Source organism: Mustela lutreola, chromosome 7 (genome assembly GCF_030435805.1).
Source record: "Mustela lutreola isolate mMusLut2 chromosome 7, mMusLut2.pri, whole genome shotgun sequence".
In the NCBI taxonomy this organism is placed as follows: Eukaryota; Metazoa; Chordata; class Mammalia; order Carnivora; family Mustelidae; genus Mustela; species Mustela lutreola.
In genome coordinates, this window is record NC_081296.1 from 93,877,304 (window position 1) to 93,895,908 (window position 18,605).

The 18,605-nt window shown below is 43.3% G+C and overlaps 1 protein-coding gene and 1 long non-coding RNA gene across 4 annotated transcripts; one reads left to right on the plus strand and one right to left on the minus strand.

Moving 5' to 3' along the window:
* The first annotated feature begins 2,662 nt into the window (after positions 1-2,662).
* Positions 2,663-7,538, plus strand: SSTR1 (somatostatin receptor 1). 3 transcript variants are annotated; one of them, XM_059181961.1, is made up of 2 exons: positions 2,663-3,134; positions 3,986-7,538. In XM_059181961.1, the coding sequence occupies exon 2, from the start codon at positions 4,053-4,055 to the stop codon at positions 5,118-5,120; it is 1,068 nt and encodes a 355-aa protein (XP_059037944.1). In that variant the 5' UTR covers positions 2,663-3,134; positions 3,986-4,052; the 3' UTR covers positions 5,121-7,538. The 3 variants fall into 3 exon arrangements, with proteins under 3 accessions (XP_059037944.1, XP_059037945.1, XP_059037943.1); XM_059181962.1 differs by having other exon boundaries at positions 2,663-3,120; XM_059181960.1 differs by lacking the exon at positions 2,663-3,134 and having other exon boundaries at positions 3,145-5,193; positions 5,450-7,538.
* A 2,032-nt stretch (positions 7,539-9,570) lies between these two features.
* Positions 9,571-13,299, minus strand: LOC131836497 (uncharacterized). Its single transcript, XR_009355644.1, has 2 exons — positions 9,824-13,299; positions 9,571-9,734 (listed from the first exon to the last, which is right to left on the minus strand). It is a non-coding gene; the product is annotated as an uncharacterized LOC131836497 (long non-coding RNA).
* Between the last annotated feature and the right edge of the window lie 5,306 nt (positions 13,300-18,605).

The following is an 18,605-nucleotide window of genomic DNA, read 5'->3' on the forward strand; positions in this document are numbered from 1 at the left end:
TTCCTGATGTAATTTAAAAACAGCTGCAACCTCAGTCTCATATTGTTTAGCCCAGAAATGCTGCCTTTTGCTCAATTGTTTTTGTTTGCTCATGGATTAGTTCACAGATACAATGTTAAGAAATACGTGGCTGAAAAGATTCCATATAACACTGCATGGCTCATACCCATCTCGATGGCTCTCTTTTTATTGAAGTAAAATTCACATGACATAAAAATCATAATTTTAACCATTTTCAAAATGCACAATTCAGTGGCTTTTAGTACATTCACAATGCTGTACAACCACCACTATTATCTAACTCTGGAACATTTCCGTAACCCAAAAAAGAAACCCCACATCCATTACGCGATCATTCTCCGTTCCTCTCCTCTCAGCCCCTGCCATACTCGGGTCTGCTTTGTCTCGACGGATTTGCCTATTCTGGACATCTCAGATAAATGGAATCACGCAATACACGACTTTTTCTGTTTTGCTTCCTTCGCTTTGCATAATGTTTTCCAGGCTCGTGTGTGGGTACTTCATTTCTATCTATGGATGATAATGTATTGTGAGGATACACCACGTTGTGTTTTCCATTCCTTAGTTGATGGATATTTGGTTTGACTCTTTGGCTATTATGAATGATGTTGCCATGAGCACGTTTGTTCAAACACCTATTTTCAATTTGTTGGGGCAAATACCTAGGGGAAGCATGTTCCTTGGTCAAATGGAATTCTGTTTTAATATCTGAATAATCATCAAACATTCTAAAGCTGCTGCATCATTTTTTTTTATTCCCACTGGCAACATATAAGAGTTACAATTTCTCCACATGCTGGCCAACATGTGTTGTTTTTTACCTTTAAAATAATTCTTAGAACCATTCCAGTGGGTGTAAGTGATATTTCCTTGTCAATCTTTTTTTAACGGATAACTAATTCATCATAGAAATCACCTGAGAAACAAGCAAGCAAACAAACACATTCATGTTGGGTCTTAAGTTTTCTTCTTTCATATATGAGGCTACCACTAAGTGGAGAGATTTCCCTAAGGTGAGCTGCAAAATGAACATATGAGAGTCTGAACAACAGAGCTCTGCTTTACGGGCTCCCATCCCCCCCCCCCCCAGCAACCATGATCAATGCCAAGGCGTCTAAATGATGACTGTTGAAATGTCAGCCCCCTGAAGAATAGCCAGGTGTCTTTAGTCAGTGATTGGCAAAGAGGCATCCAAACCATTATGAGGCTTGGCTTGTACAAAGCTCTTCTAGGGGGAGAAAGGCCATTTTTTTAAAAAACACTTGATGAACATATCCCTCCTCCTCCCTCTCCCTCTTCCCCTCCAACTCCTCCTCTACCTCCTCCTCCTCCTTCTTCTTTTTTTGCCTCCATATGTTCAGTATTTTTTACAGAAAATAAAACACAACTAACCATCATTTGGTGAAAGGTAAAAAGGAATTTGTTTTGATAAAAGTAGTGTGGAGGCACTTGGGTGGCTCAGTGGGTTAAAGCCTCTGCCTTCAGCTCAGGTCGTGATCTCAGGGTCCTGGGATCGAGCCCCACATCAGGCTCTCTGCTCAGAGGGGAGACTGCTTCCTCCTCTCTCTCTGCCTGCCTCTCTGCCTACTTGTGATGTCTGTCATATAAAGAAATAAAATCTTAAAAAAAAAGTAATGGGTTAAACACCTTGGGCCTTATGAAATTTCAAATTCCTTCCTGGCACATTTCTCATTAATAATTCAGTGTCCATTGCACACCTTCCTGTGAGGGCCTGACGTAATTTATCTTTGATTGTATAATCAACACACTTCAGAAGCTACTCTTTTCCTTTCAGGAGCATTTAATCTTGAGAATTAAAACACACATATGCAAAAGATTGTCCATAGAAAACAGGGCAATAGGACCTACACTTCTTATTTTTTCCTTTCAGGTTCTGCATCCATTTCTGCGTGCTGAACTGCCTGGTACAAATAGCTTCAGTGAGGAGTTTAGTTTCTGTCTCAGGTGGCCTCTCCTGAGTGTGAAACTGTACTGATGGGAGGGAAGGAGGAGACCCAGGGCAGAAGGGGTGCTCCACTCAGTGGAGAGGAAGGAAGAACTAACAAGAAACTCCAAGACAAAGCTAGAGTTTGAAAGAGGCCCAGCACTAGGCTGCTGTAGGTTAGCCTTTCTGGAAACAGGCAACTTTCAGAGAAAGACTTGATGGGCGTTTGAAAAGGGACAGGAGAGCTGGATGAAGTGATCCTTCCCTGGACCAGAGCCAGCGGTCAGCCAAAGGGAGCCTAGGCTAGGGATAGTGGGAAGTCCCAGAAGTGGTTAAAAATCATGGTAATCAAACATTCACTCTTAAACACAGAAACCATTCAATTCCTAAGTGAAGCAGGCGAGCTTTAGGCGTGCCTGCATGGATTTCTGTCTCTTAAAAGTTTAGGAACCTGAACTAGAACGTGGTCACACGTCCAGGGACCTCAGAAAAGGCTGAAATTCTAGTAATCACGGAGAGACCCGAAGGTGTTCCTGCCAGTTTGTGGAGTTGGTGACAGGTGTGGTCACCTGCATGGCGGGTTCCACTTGGGTTTAGAGGAGTTGGCATCCTTGCTCTCCCAGGCCTTTACACTCTCCTCCCCCGGGGCCCGCCAACTCTCCTGGGTACAAAGTACAGCAGGGACGCAGGCGGAGCCTTTCCCAGCGGCGCAGCCATATCTTTCCCCAGTGAACACCTAGATGGATTTCCAATATCGCGCCTGGCACGTTCGGGAGGGAGCCTCGGGCTCCTTGCGTGCTCCCAGCTGCGCGTCCTCCTTTTTGCAGTCTATATTCCTCTGGGAGACGCAGCGGGCTGTGGGCACTACAAGCTTTATTAAGAGGTTCGCAATGGTTTACTCAGGCCCCTAAATCACTCCCGCCCGCGAAGAGCTGCCTGCGGTGCTGTAACGCAGAATCTCCTAACGCACGTTTTTTTTGTCCTTCCTCCTCTTAACACGGCTCAGGGTCAGTTTCAGCGACTCTGAGAGTATCTGCGTGGGCGCCTGTGCGGGGGTCCGGCCGAAAGGAAGGAGTTGGATTGCGAGAAGAACGTCACCGTGCCACCAGACCGCACAGGCACTTTGCACGGGCCATCTACGCGTCGGTCTGGAGGTAGCGCGCCCTGGGTAAGGGGGGCCGAGAGCTTCCGCGGCGGGTCTGGACCGGCAGGGCTAGCGGGAGCGGGAGGTGGGGGCTCAGGGACCCAGACAATTGGATGAGAGTGGAGTTGGGGGTCTCTCAGGACGGGCCAGCAACTGAGGGAAACTGAGATGAACTCCAGACATCTGTGCCCGGGTCTGCTTCACTGGATAGGAGCCGGTTGGGGTGGGACAGAGTCTACACCTTTGGTTCCCACCCACCCTCCAGGAAGGCGGAGAAACTCCCCAGTTCTCCCTGAAGGATGGGTATAGGGTACTGCAGGGGACACCCCCCACCCCCACCTCCGAAGCAGCGGCTGGAGTTGATCCGGGCACAGGACTGGGAAAGAAAAAAAAAAAAAAAAACAAAAAACAAAAAACTGGGCGAGAGGTGGTAAGCCACCTATATCGCCTTCCTCCCTCTTTCTCTCCCCCACGCCTCCCTTTTCGTAGCTGCTGACGCGCTGGTGGTGTCTATTAATCATTCACCAGCCCAGAGCCGCGCCACTTAATGGCTGTGCAGCGCGGGGCTCCAGCCTCCTGGCCTCCCCTCTCCACGCTTGCTAGTGCCCAGGCGCCCCGGAGCTGCAAGCGGCTGCGCGCAAGCCGCCGCTGGGCAATGCGCCCCTCCGGCGCCGGTTGGAGCCAAGCTCTCCACAGCCGCTGCGTGCCACCCCCAGGTGTCCGGCAGCAGTGAGCTGCGGGCAGGCGGGAGGGGTGCCGAGTGAGGGCGCAAGCGGCGGGGGCGCGAGAAGAGCGCCCCAGCCTCAGTAGCCCCATCGGCCCCCAGCAGCTGAAATGTTCCCCAATGGCACTGCCTCCTCTCCTTCCTCTCCTAGCCCCAGCCCGGGCAGCTGCGGCGAAGGCGGCGGCAGCAGGGGCCCCGGGGCCGGCGCTGCGGACGGCATGGAGGAGCCGGGGCGAAATGCGTCCCAGAACGGGACCTTGAGCGAGGGCCAGGGCAGCGCCATCCTCATCTCTTTCATCTACTCCGTGGTGTGCCTGGTGGGGCTGTGTGGTAACTCCATGGTCATCTACGTGATCCTCCGCTACGCCAAAATGAAGACGGCCACCAACATCTACATCCTGAACCTGGCCATCGCAGATGAGCTGCTAATGCTCAGTGTGCCATTCCTGGTCACCTCTACGTTGCTTCGCCACTGGCCCTTCGGCGCGCTGCTCTGCCGCCTCGTGCTCAGCGTGGACGCAGTCAACATGTTCACCAGCATCTACTGTCTGACTGTGCTTAGCGTGGACCGGTACGTGGCCGTAGTGCACCCCATCAAGGCAGCACGCTACCGCCGGCCCACCGTGGCCAAGGTAGTGAATCTGGGCGTTTGGGTGCTATCGCTGCTTGTCATTCTGCCCATTGTGGTCTTCTCGCGCACAGCGGCCAACAGTGATGGCACGGTGGCCTGCAACATGCTCATGCCTGAGCCCGCTCAGCGCTGGCTCGTGGGCTTCGTGTTGTACACATTTCTCATGGGCTTCCTGCTGCCCGTTGGGGCCATCTGCCTGTGCTACGTGCTCATCATCGCCAAAATGCGCATGGTGGCCCTCAAGGCCGGCTGGCAGCAGCGCAAGCGCTCAGAGCGCAAGATCACCCTAATGGTGATGATGGTGGTGATGGTGTTTGTCATCTGCTGGATGCCTTTCTATGTAGTGCAGTTGGTCAACGTGTTTGCGGAGCAGGACGACGCCACGGTGAGCCAGCTGTCGGTCATCCTGGGCTACGCCAACAGCTGCGCCAATCCCATCCTCTATGGCTTCCTTTCGGACAACTTCAAGCGCTCCTTCCAGCGCATCCTGTGCCTCAGCTGGATGGACAACGCCGCCGAGGAGCCTGTCGACTACTACGCTACGGCCCTCAAAAGCCGCGCTTACAGCGTGGAGGACTTCCAGCCGGAGAACCTCGAGTCCGGAGGCGGTGTCTTCCGTAATGGCACCTGCACGTCTCGGATCACGACTCTCTAAGCCTTGGCCACGCAAGGACCCTGCGCAAGGCAGGAGGAGGAAAATGAGGAGGAAGGGAGGCCGGGTGCTAGAGGTGAAAGTATCCCAGGCGTCTGGGTGCGGTGGGGCAAAGTGGGACTAAGACACTGTGTGCGAGTGGGGTGGAGCGACCCGGGAAAGTCGTGCGACCAAGGTGGAATTGGGCACTTTGCTTATAAATTGGGAAGGCTTGCTGGCCCCTTTCTCCTCGTCTGCTACTTTCGCTCCCTCCTCCACTGCGCTTGCACTTCTGCGCCCCGCTATGCGCCCCAGTCTGTAACTTCGATCTTTCCTTCCGCCCCGTCCTGCAGGTGCAGATCATGAACTCATAAACGTCGTCAACTCAGCCTGACCCTCCGCCCGGCCAGCCGTTATTTTTGTTTGAGCTGAGCCGCAGTTACCGCCACGGGTTTCCCACGGGGTGAGTCCCCGACTCGCCCTCAGCCCCTCCCTGCCGCGTCCCTCCGCTCGCCAGATTCTGCCTGGTGCCCCTAGCGGAGTCTGGAGAATCGCCGCTCTCTGGGCTCAGTTCTGTTTGAAGGAGGACTCGGGAATGAACTAGGCAGTTGGTCTTTTCTCCTACTCTCGGGTGAAGTCGTGCCCTCCCAAGAACCCTTTCACCGCTCGCACTCCACCCGGGGCGGAGCCAGGTGCTTAGTAAAATCGGTCCCGCGCTTCGAACCCCAGGCATTCTGCAGTCCCCATCCAAACCCCGCTCTGGAGCAAAAAGGAACGGACAACAAGCGACCCAGGAGTTTTCAGCAGATTCCAGGGTTTGGCGGGGAAAGGGTTGTAATAGAAACCACCCTTTTTTCGGGCTCACAACCAGCGCTTTTGATTTCAAAGACCAAACGCTGGGCACTCCCGGGACAACGCCGGTCTGTGTTGGCCCCATAAGGCAGAGCGCACTTTCCCCGGGGCCGCCTGGGAGTCTGCCGCTGCGCGAGGATTGCTCCCTCCCCTAAGCCGCAGGCGGCGCAGCTGTGAGAGCAACAGCAGACTTGGTTTCCTGCTCCGGCTTATCTCGGAGACCAGGCGCCGCGGCCGGGACCTCCGTGGCGCCTTTTGAGCCTTGGCCAATCCCGAGCGCGCTGCTGCCGCCCGCAGGCTAAATAGTGCGGCCTGCCTGGCCCCTGAAGGTTGCTGCCTTTCAAGCGGTGCCTAATAAGTTATTTTCTTGTTTAACATATTTATTTATTTATTTATTTATTTGTGATGTTTGGAAAGGTGTCTCTGCTTTGCTTTTCTCTACTTGCCTAGCCCAGGCCCTTTCCTTCAGGACACTGGGGATGGGGATCGAGGTGGCAGTGGGGGGAGGCTTTCTCCCCAAAGACCCCTCAAAACCTGTCCTCTTTGTTGGGCCCCCCCCCTTTTTTTATCCTTCTATTTTTGCTTGTATTCAGTGAAATTTGGAGATTCTCTTATACTTTTTCTTATGTAGTCTCTTGTTTGTCTTAATAGTAAATACATAAATACATAAATGATAACGTGGGTCAGCCACCTCCCTCCCGTGCAGAGTGGAATGTCCTGAATTCCTTTCAACATCACCTTATGTATGGTTTTATTTATATATATATATATTTTTACCCATGCCATCTATTTATCTTGCTCCGTCGTCATGAGTCCGTGAAACAATGCGAGGCTGGCTGGAGCACTTTCAGATATGGGCGTTCCAGGGACACTCAAGCCTGGAGCTGAGAAGTCTGATGCAGACCAATTGTAATCAGTGCCTAGAACGTCCCTGTTTATGTCCCTGCTTCTTCTAGGTTCCGGCATAGACGATTCTGATAGACAATCTAGTTAACATTGTCACTTCTTTCAAACACATTGAAAGTAGAGTCATTTGTGTCTGTTTAACCTTACCAATTACATTGGAAGCCTGAGCAGGGCAAGGACCAATAATTTTACTTCTTTGTATTTCCTGTATTGCTTTAGTATGCTGGCATGTACATAGTAGGCACTAAATACATGTTTGTTGGTTGATTGTTTAAGTAAGCCAGAGTGTCTTACAACCCTGGGGAGATACTGTCTGGGGCTGTCAGGTTCTCTCATTGACATGATACACAATGGTTGAAATCATGGAAAAAGATGTTTTGTGTAATATTTGCTTCAAGAACATTGTGCTTTCCTGAAAGCAGTAACCAAGAGTTAAAATGTCTCTAACGTTTTGTTTAAACTAAGGAACAAATATATGCTTTGGTTATACATCATAAAGTTTAGATCTGTCCCTTGATAATAATATATATTATTACTCCTTTGGAAAATAGATTTTTAATGGTTAAGAACAATGAAATTCACAAATCTTAAACACTATCCTCTTGAGAGGATACAAATCTAGTGCTCTTAACCTGTTACCATTGTAATATGAACTAAATAAACAAATATATTATGTTGTTGCAAGTTGTCTGACTTTGCCATTTGAATTTTACTGTTTCAAGGGATTAGTTAAAAACACATACATGTGGGCTTAGTTGCTTTGTGTTCCACTTAGATTTTAAGAAGAACGGTTCCAGATTACCTTTGGAAATTTTACCACAATTGGGATTATACTTAAAGTTGTTTTTTAAAAAAGAAAAGTCTATTAGTTCAGAGAAAGAGGAAAAACAACTTTGAGTCAATATCACTGGGAAGCAGTGTACCGGCCTAGCTAGAGGATATCCTAACTAGAGAATACCTAACTAGAGGATATTTCAATCTCCCAAAGACTAAATTACTGTCTACCCTTATTTATGATCTCAGACTTTGTTTTGGGAACTAAGTAATTGCTGACTTACTTAGGGAGAGAAAAAAACAGGAAGGAGAGGGAGGGAAAGGGAAGAGAGAGAGAGAGAGAGAGATTGAGAGAGAGAGAGAGAGAGATTGATTTCCTAAAAGTGTTCCAGAGGAAATAGGCAAAAGAAATAGAAAAATCAGATTTCAACATAAGAGAAGAGAGTCATGTTTTACGCTTGGTTCTGTGATAGTCACTTCCATCTCTAGAAGAATTTAAGAAGGTAATAGAGGATTTTTTTTTTTTTAACCAGACTTTATTTTTCAGAGCAGTTTTCTTTGCACAGCAAAATAAGTGGAAAGCAACATTTTCCAAGCAGGCAATAGCAGTAATTCTAGAATCAGAGTGGTGGGTAGGGGGGGTTTCAAAAAACTTCAAATGCCCTGTAACTCTAGACTTAATAGTTCTAAACATTATCTCAATATAACTAAGGATAGCTGGACTTTTGTCCTTTTAAATGGTTTTTAAAAGCTATAGCAAGATGGTAAATTGAACTTGGAACATTACTCCAAGCCCCTTCCAACTGGCTAGCTGGAAGAAAAATAAATAAATAAATAAATATCCAAATGTCTAATTGAGTTGATGATTTAAATAGCCGTTTTAAGAAAAAAATTCAAAATTTCATTTGAATAAGTTTAGACAGTCTCCCAAGCTGGCCTCCTCCTCCTCCTCTCTAGTCAGCCTTAAAATGGCTTTCCAATGAAGACTGGGAAGAAGCTTTATGCATCCTAGTGGAGAAGATGCTGGTGGTAGGGGGAGGGTCCTTGGTAAAGGGGCTCTCTCTGCCCTTTGCTCCCTGGAAACAGGTGCTTTCCCCCTGGAGATGATTGCTTTCTATAGTTGGTTGAAATCTGCAGCTTCTGGAGTCTATGATCCAGCCTCTCACCTTGCTGAGGGCCACACTCCACTTCTGTGGGCTGCGGCCCTTTTGGTCTTCCATTGGCCTGGGGGGCTACCCCAGCCTCTGCCAAGGAGTGATCTCATCCTGCCACAGGCAGCCCCATGGTGAGCCTCTTGGCTCATGACTAGGGGGATCTAGGGTGGCTCTGGGAAAGTGACCCTCAAGCTCTCTTCTGTATTTTCCTGAGACTCTGCCTCAGGGCTTTTCCATCTCTCCTTACCTAATTTCACTTCTTCTAACCATTCCCTTCACTTCCCATCCCCTTTCCACTAGAGGAAAAACACAGGAGTCCTTTTGTCTTAGCCCTTGATGTGGTGAGGCAAAATAAAAGGATTTAGCAATCTCTGCACAATTCCCTGCCTCCAGGGGTTCACCTGATTTTCAAGATTTTTCTGCACCACCTTGAAGTTGAAGATAAGCCCTTTTCTGTCTTAAGGTGCGGAGTTAGGCACTCCCAATGAGGGACTGCAATGAAACAAGACTTGTGAAGGAAGTTGAAATGCATCATTTTAGTGTCTGTGAACCATTATCTCTCTTACTAGTGAGCTCTGTGTTCCCAGAGGAATTCTCACACAATATCCTCAGGCCATCCTCTCACACAATGTCCCCCACAAAAGGATTATGTTGAAAATCTCTGATGCTTCATCTAATTTAACCCTGACCATTATACAAAATGCTGTATGCATGATTTTGGCCTGAGAAGAAAGGCAAAGTGTTCTCCTGGAAAATTTTATGGAAGATACATTAAAAACAAACAAACAAACAAAAAAACCTGATATATTTCCAACTTATTTTAAATAAATATTAGAGATATCATATTTCTATCAGTCTTCCAAAGAACACCTTGGTAGTGGGGTTGCTTTGTAAATCTTGCTCTTCACCTTCTTTGGTCCAACGTACCACAGCAGAGAGGTTAGGCACTCAACTGAAATGATAGATGTTCATATAATTAGTACAGTGTGTTCTTAAGAAAATAAAGTATTGCAAAGTCTATGCCGTTATCTGGTTACACACCATTACATCTTTGAGGTAAGGAGAACCTCTTTCCCACATTCCGATGGAAACGTTCCTTTTCATTCAGCACATTTAAGTTCGCTGGCTTTAAAAGAAGGCAGAGGGGTTCAACATTGTTACATGGTTTCCCTGGAGGAAGGCAGGTACAGAGATAATGTTGTAAGTGATCATTTACTATTTTGTTAAAGATCTAGAGACAGGTTATTATAGCGAATGTATTCATGAAAGGATTTGTATTAGGGATGAACAGATATAGTCCAGGTTCTGATTTCAGCTCTAAAGGAAAGGACTGTGTCTCTACAATGATGACAAAGTTGAGGAGGCCTGTGAAGAGAAGTAACCAGTGCAAACTAAAATATCAAAATACCTGCTTGTCAAACTGTTGGGTAGCGACATCTAAAAAGGAGCCATTATTTAAAATAGATGTCCTTTGGTAAAATGTTCACTTTGATAATGATCTGAATTATTTTCAAAACCTATGTTAAACTCAATCTTATTAGTCAATATTTGGAAATATTACACTTCTTCAAGACTAAGACTATAGGCATAGTCTCAAAATTCTTTGGAATAATAGTGAGCTTAAGATTCTTAATAATAAAAAAAAAAAAGATTTCTTTAAACCAGTGTGATTCAAATCTGCAGTTTTGAGTGGAGAAGAAGTTTAAAACAAAGGAATGAGAGGTGCGGAATGTTGTTAACTAGCATACTAACCCCATGTGTGTTCAACTCCGCACCCCTACTCATTGCCCACAGGCCCAGACCAGCTATGGGCGAAGACCTCAGGAGTACTCACAGCTTTAAAAAATTACAGAAAGATTTACGATGGAGCAGAGTCCACTTGGAGGAGGATGGTTTGTGGAGACACTAGAGTATCAAAAGACAGCAGTCCATTTACATTTAAAAAGGGAGAGGAAAAAATCCAAGACATGATAGGCAACTAGGAAAATATTTTACAATGACATATGTGGTTTACATGTCTGTTCTGGGACTGGCTGTGTCTTTGTCTCTATAACCCTTGAACAATTCATTAATCTAGCTAATATTATTAGCAGTGGCAAAATGTCTATTCCAAGTAAATAATTAAATTAAATATTCTCCTTCATGTCCAATGAGCCACTGTAATAAGCAAATCAAGCAGATGTCTCTATGCTTTTTTCAAAAAGACTCCCAAGTCTCCTTATACATACATAAACTCTCTGTGGGATCTGAACCCAAAACAGACACACACCTCAGACAAAAAGGAATTTCTTAGGTAATAACTGGTGAAATAGAACTTCAAAACTTTGTCCGACCCCCTAGCCTTTTACGTTCCCATTCCCTAACCCTTCCATCCTCACCTCAGAAGCCTTTTCTCCTGAATTTTCCCACTTCTCCCAATAGAGCTCTTCTCAGAAAAGGATTTCCTCTGATTTGCAGTTTATATCCCTGACAAGGCTCCAAGTGTTATCTTCCAGAAGCAAGGCTTTTTAATAAGGATATAGTATCAGATCATCAGACAGCCGTATCCTGGAAGGCACACTTTTGCCCAAGGGAAATACTTCTTAACAAGTGGTCCATGAACCCTGCATCAAATCACCCAAGAACTTAAAAAAAAAAAAAATGCATTATGGACATTGGGGAGGGTATGTGCTTTGGTGAGTGCTGTGAAGTGTGTAAACCTGGTGATTCACAGACCTGTACCCCTGGGGATAAAAATATATGTTTATAAAAAATAAAAATAAAAATAAAAAAATAAAAAAAAAATAAAGATGAAAAGACAAAAAAAAAAAAAAAAAAGGAAAAAAAAATGCATATTGTCTTTGCTCCGCTCTAAAGTTTTTGATTCATTAGGTCTGGGGTGAGTCTCAGTGTTTCTAAAGTACACTTAAGTTTGAGAACTATGGTTTCAGGATGAAGAGCATGGAGACTGGCCTCAGTAGATGTAGCTGTACTTTATTAACTGTGTGATACTGAGCTAGTTAATCTTCCTGATATGTGTTATGCTCACTTATAAGATCAGATAATAATACCTCCTTTTGAAGGTTGTGATGAGACAGTGCATGGTCAAGGGCCCAATCCATTAGGACTCTTTAAGTTGTGAATGAACAAAAACTTACTAGCTCACATAACTGAAAGTTCTGGAAGGAGAAAGATCTGGCTTCAGGGTGTGCTTTATCCATAACTCAGTAAGACTTTTTTTTAATTTTTTTTCGTTTTCTTTTCTCATCTCTGACTTTTGCCATGTTGACTCCATTGCCAGATAGGCCATTTCTTTGTGATTACAAGACAGCTGCAGAGAATAAAACATGATATTTTTCCAGGCTCCAATTTCAAAGGAAAGAGTAAAAATGATTCTCTCCAATTGGACTGTTTGAGATAGTTTATCGGTTGTGAGACACCACTCCGTGTCTCTCACTGTCCATCTCCTCCATCTATGTTGCTAAGTCTGCCCAAGAATAAAGGCCCTGACCACACTTCTGGATTCTTTCTCAAGGTGGTGATTGTTAGCAAGAATGGTGAGCAATCAGATAAAGTCTCTTTCAAGAACACGGAAGTCTTGATTATTGCTTGCTCTGAAGTGGCGGTTTCCCCACCATCATTGTTCCTTAGCTGTGACACAAGCCCACTGGCACACGGTGTCCAGATGGGCTCATATGGTTTCAGCTCTATGAGAATCAGAAACAAAAGGAACTCATGCAAATCATGATGCTTACTGGCTGCACCACGAGTAATAAACTCTTGTCTCTGACCCCGAAATTCTGCGTCTTCTGCTGTCATCCATGAAACAATAGATGACAATAGACTATCTTATTAGCTTGTAAGTTAAGTAAAATGGAATTTGGGACCCTGACAGGATCTACCACTGAAGCCATTAGCAAGGTCTGAGGAGTGTTTTTGGCTAGAACTGGGCTATATACTTAACCCTTGGAGCTGAGAGGGTCAACTCCACCCAGAAATGGGAGGGTTAGGAGGGTGGATCCCAAAAGAAAAAATGAGATGCAATTACCCTCAGTAGATGAGGAAAGGTATATTACACGGCAAAAATAAAATTAAAAACCACCCAGCACAGATCTGGGAACCAAACAGATTGATATAGATACCTCAATAAATGACAGATGATATTATTATTATTAATCATTGTTGGTATATCTTTAAGAGAAAGAGAATTAAAGTGATTCATGTTTTAAAATGCTTCTGCTTCTAGTCATATATTTAAGTGGATGGTATTAGAGTAACTTTAAATATGCAAAACTTTGCTTCATTTCTTCAAATGTAAGCACATATGAAACTGGCACAAGATATATTTTCATTCATATATTTTTTCTACGATAAAGAATATAGTCACTTATTTGGGAAATTCAAAACATCTCACAGATATAACTGATAGTTTCCAAATGACTTTAGCATCAGACTCCACATCTTTAAAATGAGAATTAGATTAATAACAATATAGTACATTCCTATAAGGTGAATGACACCATTTATGCATATTTTAAAATCAGGTGACACAGACATTTTACTATGATACCCAGCTTACAGTTAAACATATTGAAAACAGCTTTGAGATTAGAAACCTAAATGAATAAAGCATGAAGTGATACACGGAGATTTGGTTGAGCCAGCTCTGAAATTACATCTTATTATCAGCACTTGGGGGAAAAGTTTGCTATAAATACAGTTTTAGGTAACAGAAGCAAACCCACCACAACCAGGATAGGTGCCAATGATTAGTAAAATAAAATCCAAATGAATTTCCTTCTGTTTTAGCGTGGCTCACAAATATATTTGTGCCACATATTTAGGGCCCAAGATACCATTGTGAAGATAACCAAGTCCCATGAATTAGAATGACAGCTGCATCTCCCCTCAGATTTCACAGCAGTTATATAAAACTGTCAGTAACCAGAGTTTAAAAGATAGCAGCAGGGCAGGCAGGGGAAGGAAAGAGAAGTAACATTTATTCAGTACCTACTTTGTAAGTGACACATTTGCTAGGTGCTTTATATGCCACCTCGTTTGGTCTTTCCCAAGATTCCTGTGAACTAGAAATCTTTATTTCTCCTACAGGCAAGGGGCAGGAGTGAGGGGGAGAGAAAGGGGAGTGGGGAGAGGGAGAGAGAAGAGAGAATTGCCCAGCATGTTGAAGCAGGTAGTTAGAAGAACCGGGACTAAAAATCAAGCCTAATGACTCCAAGAACCATGATCTTTCTATCATACCAGTTGAAGTCCTTTTAACTGCCACACAGAGTCCATTCCATCAACTACATAGAAATGGGAAAAGTCTGACTGTTACCTGCAGTTTTACAAATCACAGTGACCAAAGCCAAAATGTCAAAATGTACCACTCTACTAATGAGTAGAGGTCTTACCTCAGGGAGAATAATCAAATAAATTATTGGCAAATACTAAAGGAGCTATACTATTTTCCACAGAGTCAATCTGATTGCCTACAAAAAACACCAGTTTCACCTCCAAGCCAAGTGTACCCATGTCAAGAACATCATTGTGTACATACGAGGCCTCCCATACATGCTCTTCCTCTAAAGAGAGAGACATGGTAACAGAGTGATCCAGTAGGTGGGGTCAGGAATCTGAATGCATGGTTAAGAATCCTGGCTTTGGAGGCACCTGGGTGGCTCAGTGGGTTAAGCCTCTGCCTTCAGTTCAGGTCATGATCTCAGGGTCCTGGAATCGGGCCCCACATCAGGCTCTGCACGGTGGGGAGCCTGCTTCTCCCTCTCTCTCTGCCTGCCTCTTTACCCACTTGTGATCTCTGTCAAATAAATAAAATCTTAAAAAAAAAAAAAAAAAAAAAAACTTAAAAAAAAAAAAAAAGAATCCTGGCTTTAGAAACCACTGGCTATGTCACTATGGGCCTGGGCCACTTATCCACTTATGTCTTGCACTCTTTGTTTCGTTTTTGTTTGTTTTTTTGTTTGTTTGTTTGTTTTTAGAAAGAGTGAGTGTGTGAGGTAGAGGGCGAGGGTCACAGGGAGAAGGAGAGAGAATCTTAAGCAGGCTCCCTGCTGAACTGACATGGGGCTTGATCTTATGACCTAAGACCATGACCTGGGCTTAAAGCAAGAGGGGGTGGCTTTACCAACTGAGCCACACAGGCACCCTTATGCCTCATATTTAACTGAAAAGTGACAAGAAGAATAATTTCTTTTCCATAATGTTAGCAAAGTGACATGTAAGTCCTTCTAACATATTTTACACACTTTAATAATAATCCTTTTTGTTGACATAACTATCAGAGATAGTGAAAGTTCAAGAACACTGAAAAGCAGAGTTTCTTTTTCACTTATGAAGATATAGTAAATATGTCCCAATTATTAGGAATTAAATGATTAAGAAATATTAAAATAATATTAGTTACTACAACTTTAATGGCCATTAGAATAGGACAAAACTCTGGAGTTTAAAAAGGCAAAATTCTGAATGAGTAACATTAGTTCAATTCCATAAACTACTGTAGGGCATTAGAGACAAGTTGAGTTCCTTTTACCTCTCTACTTCAACTAGTAAGGTGTTATGCTATAATAATAGTGTAAAGTAACTGAAACACATTAACCTAATTTTTTTAAATCTGGTATTCTTTTCAATTAATTGGCCGTATCATTTATCAGGATAGCAATTAAATAGAATCCACTGAATTATTCAAGTGAATAAAGTCTAGTAAAGAAATGATGAGCAAATTAGAAAAACCTTCCCAAATATTGAAAGCTGATATTATAAAATTATAAACAAATTATTTTCTTATAAATTATTTTTATAAATTATCTCATTGAATCTATGAGCAACAGGAGTAGCGTGTAAAACAAAGAGGTAAAAATGTAAAGCACAACTTCAAACAGCTGTGGACACTTAAAATCTGAGGTCTGCCAAGTATTTCTTTGAAATGAGTGCTGTCTCACCTGCAGCTGCATTTCTCATCCCATTTGCAAACCAAGGATGACTCTATAAGAATAGAACTAATGACTGCATTTATTCCTCTGAGAGTTAATCCTTTTCTATGGCAATATCTTCCCCAAAGTAAGAATCTCTAGAATCATCACAACTGATATCCTGTTACGTCCCATTTCAAAATGAAATAAAATGAACTCCATTCTAAATTGAGTACATATTCATTTTTTCCTATCATTTGTCCAACAAAAGCACTGAGGAGACAAAGGGGAAGGGAAGCATTTGACAAGCCAATGATGGGTCCTTGCAAAGATGGTGAGCGGCAATGAGCAACAGGATATAAAGTCAATGAGGATTTGCTTAGGCAAGACCCCATTCACGCTCTCTCTTCCTAGAGCACAGATGTCGGGGCTTCCCAATTGTTTTCCACCAGTCTACAAATTCCCTAAGGGCCATTTGTTTTTTATTTCTCAGTGCCTACCTCATCATCTGAAAGGTACACAGTCATTAGGTGTAGTAACTGTGGAGCTCAGTGACTTAATAGCTCTGTGACCTCAGGAAATGACTTCATATCTTCACCTTAATTATAATTTCTTTATCTATAAAGTTGGGGAAATACTAGTACCTACATCATGAGATTGTTCTGAAGGTTAAATAAGTTAACATTTGTAAAGTATTCAAAATAGTTGGCACACGATGAGTTTTCTAGTACTCAACAAAATACCGTTACATTAAATTTGATGGATTTACTAAGACAAAGCAAAGCTTTGAAGTCATTGATTTTAGGTATTGGGGGCATTGCTTACCTCTTGAGTAGCTCTCTCCCTACCTGTGGGCTTCTGGAGTATTCTCCACATGAGCATCTGACTTTCATATCTCAACGAATTTTTCTAAGTACAGGTACTTAATAACTTTAATTATGAATTCCTTAATCAGAAGTGTGTTGGAGTTTTTTTGTTTTGTTTTTTGCCTTTTTTTTTTTTTTTAGAGACAGAAAGAGCACACATGAGAGCACATGATGGGGTGAGGAGCACAGGGAGAGAGTGAGAGAGAGAGAGAGAGAGAATTCCAAGCAGACTTCCCACTGAGCAAGACACCAGACAGGAGGCTCCATCCCACCATCCTGAGATCATGACACAAGCTGAAATCAAGTCAGATACTTAACTGACTGAGCCACCCAGGTGCCACTGGTGGGTTGGCTTTTTAATGACAGATAATTACAATGGCTCCCTAACCTTGCTGCACATTAAACACATCTGGGAAGTTTTTTAAAAACCTAGGATTCTGGGGCACCTGGGTGGCTCAGTCATTAAAACTTCTGTCTTTGGTTCAGGTCATGATCCCAGGGTCCTGGGATTGAGCCCCACATCGGGCTCCCTGCTTGGTTCCCCCTCCCCACTCTCACTGTCTCTTCCTGTCCAATAAATAAATAAATACAATCTTTAAAAAAACAAAACCTAGGATGTCTAATGCACAGCTTAAGAAACTTTTGAAAATAAAGCCTAAGACATCATTTGGAAATAAGTTTCCAAAGGATTCTGACACCAATGGTTTTACTAACTGGTATGTGGGGAGCCTCCACTATAGATGAAAAAGACTCCACAAAGGAAAGTACTGCCTTCCTAGTGAAGGGATTGTGGGGGCTGTGAGGAGTCTATGGTTGTAAAGGTGATGTTTTTCTTTCTCAGTCTGGTGTCTTTTTTGGCCCCTTAAATTCCACCACACTATAATCAGAATTGCCATTCACCCCAATAGCTCTTCAGAGGCCTTCTGTAAATCTCCCAACTACAATGGTATTGTTGCCAGCCCCTCTCTTACTGGTATCATTTTCAAGGGCATTGGAAAATCTTTGTTTTGATATTCTTTCTCTTTGATATTCTTCCTGCAGACACATCTCTTCAGGGGAAACAACCAGACTTTGCACATACGGAAATTTCTGAAGGTTTCCTTTCTATATCCTCTAATACTCTTTTGGGTCTTGGTTCATGTTCCACCAATTATCCCAATTAAAAAGGAGTGTATAACATGCATAGCCTTAACCTCTTCCTCTGCAGCCTTTTCTATTTAGCTCATGTGATCAGCACATGCAATATAAAAGTCAATTTCCAAAGAGCTTTGAGATCATTGGCAAAAGCAGAATTTGTTTCTTGAATATTTTAATTCATTGACCACTATAGGAAATGGAGAGTATGCTGAGGCCTGAAGAAATTGGGATTGGGAACAATGGGAATGATGGTAATGACAGTGACTACTGTTACCTCCGTCATCCTTATTATGACCTCCTGGCTGTGCGACTGTAGTTGAAGTGGCTTCAAAGGAGTGAGTTATTAGCATTCAATGAGAGATCCTAGAGTCTCACTGGGTATTTAAGGCCATGATAAAGAGAATGAAAAGGAGGACTAATGAATTGGAAAAAAAAATCATATGACAGACATGACTATAAAAGGAGAGTGTAGGATCTACATTTAATGCATTGGACCAATTTTTAGCCTGGGTATTAGAGGATGACAACTCAACATCCAGGAATAATTCAGATAAATATAGTACTTCATTAGTTTCCCATAAGCTGCATAAAACTAGAAAAATAAAGATTGTCAATAATGTGAAATAACAACACATTTTGCAAAGAACTCTCTAGCAATAGGATAATTTAAACTTTTTTTGGAGGGGGGGTAAAAAGTATTAGAGAAAGAAAATCACAGCTTAAAAAGCCAATTTCATTTAATTTATTTCTCAGAATCTTTAGTAATATATAATAAAGTTGCTTAGTACAGGGAATAATTTTTTAAACAAAAGTCACACCTATTTATTCCTATTTTCTATCAGATTTCATCACCACTTGAAGGTTAGTTTTGAGTTAGAAAACATGTTTTAATAGTATGTCTACTAAGTTAAA

What these genes read in the sequence shown, in the direction of transcription:
- SSTR1 (XM_059181960.1), top strand. Translation starts at nt 3,945, where the DNA reads ATGTTCCCCAATGGCACTGCCTCCTCTCCTTCCTCTCCTAGCCCCAGC.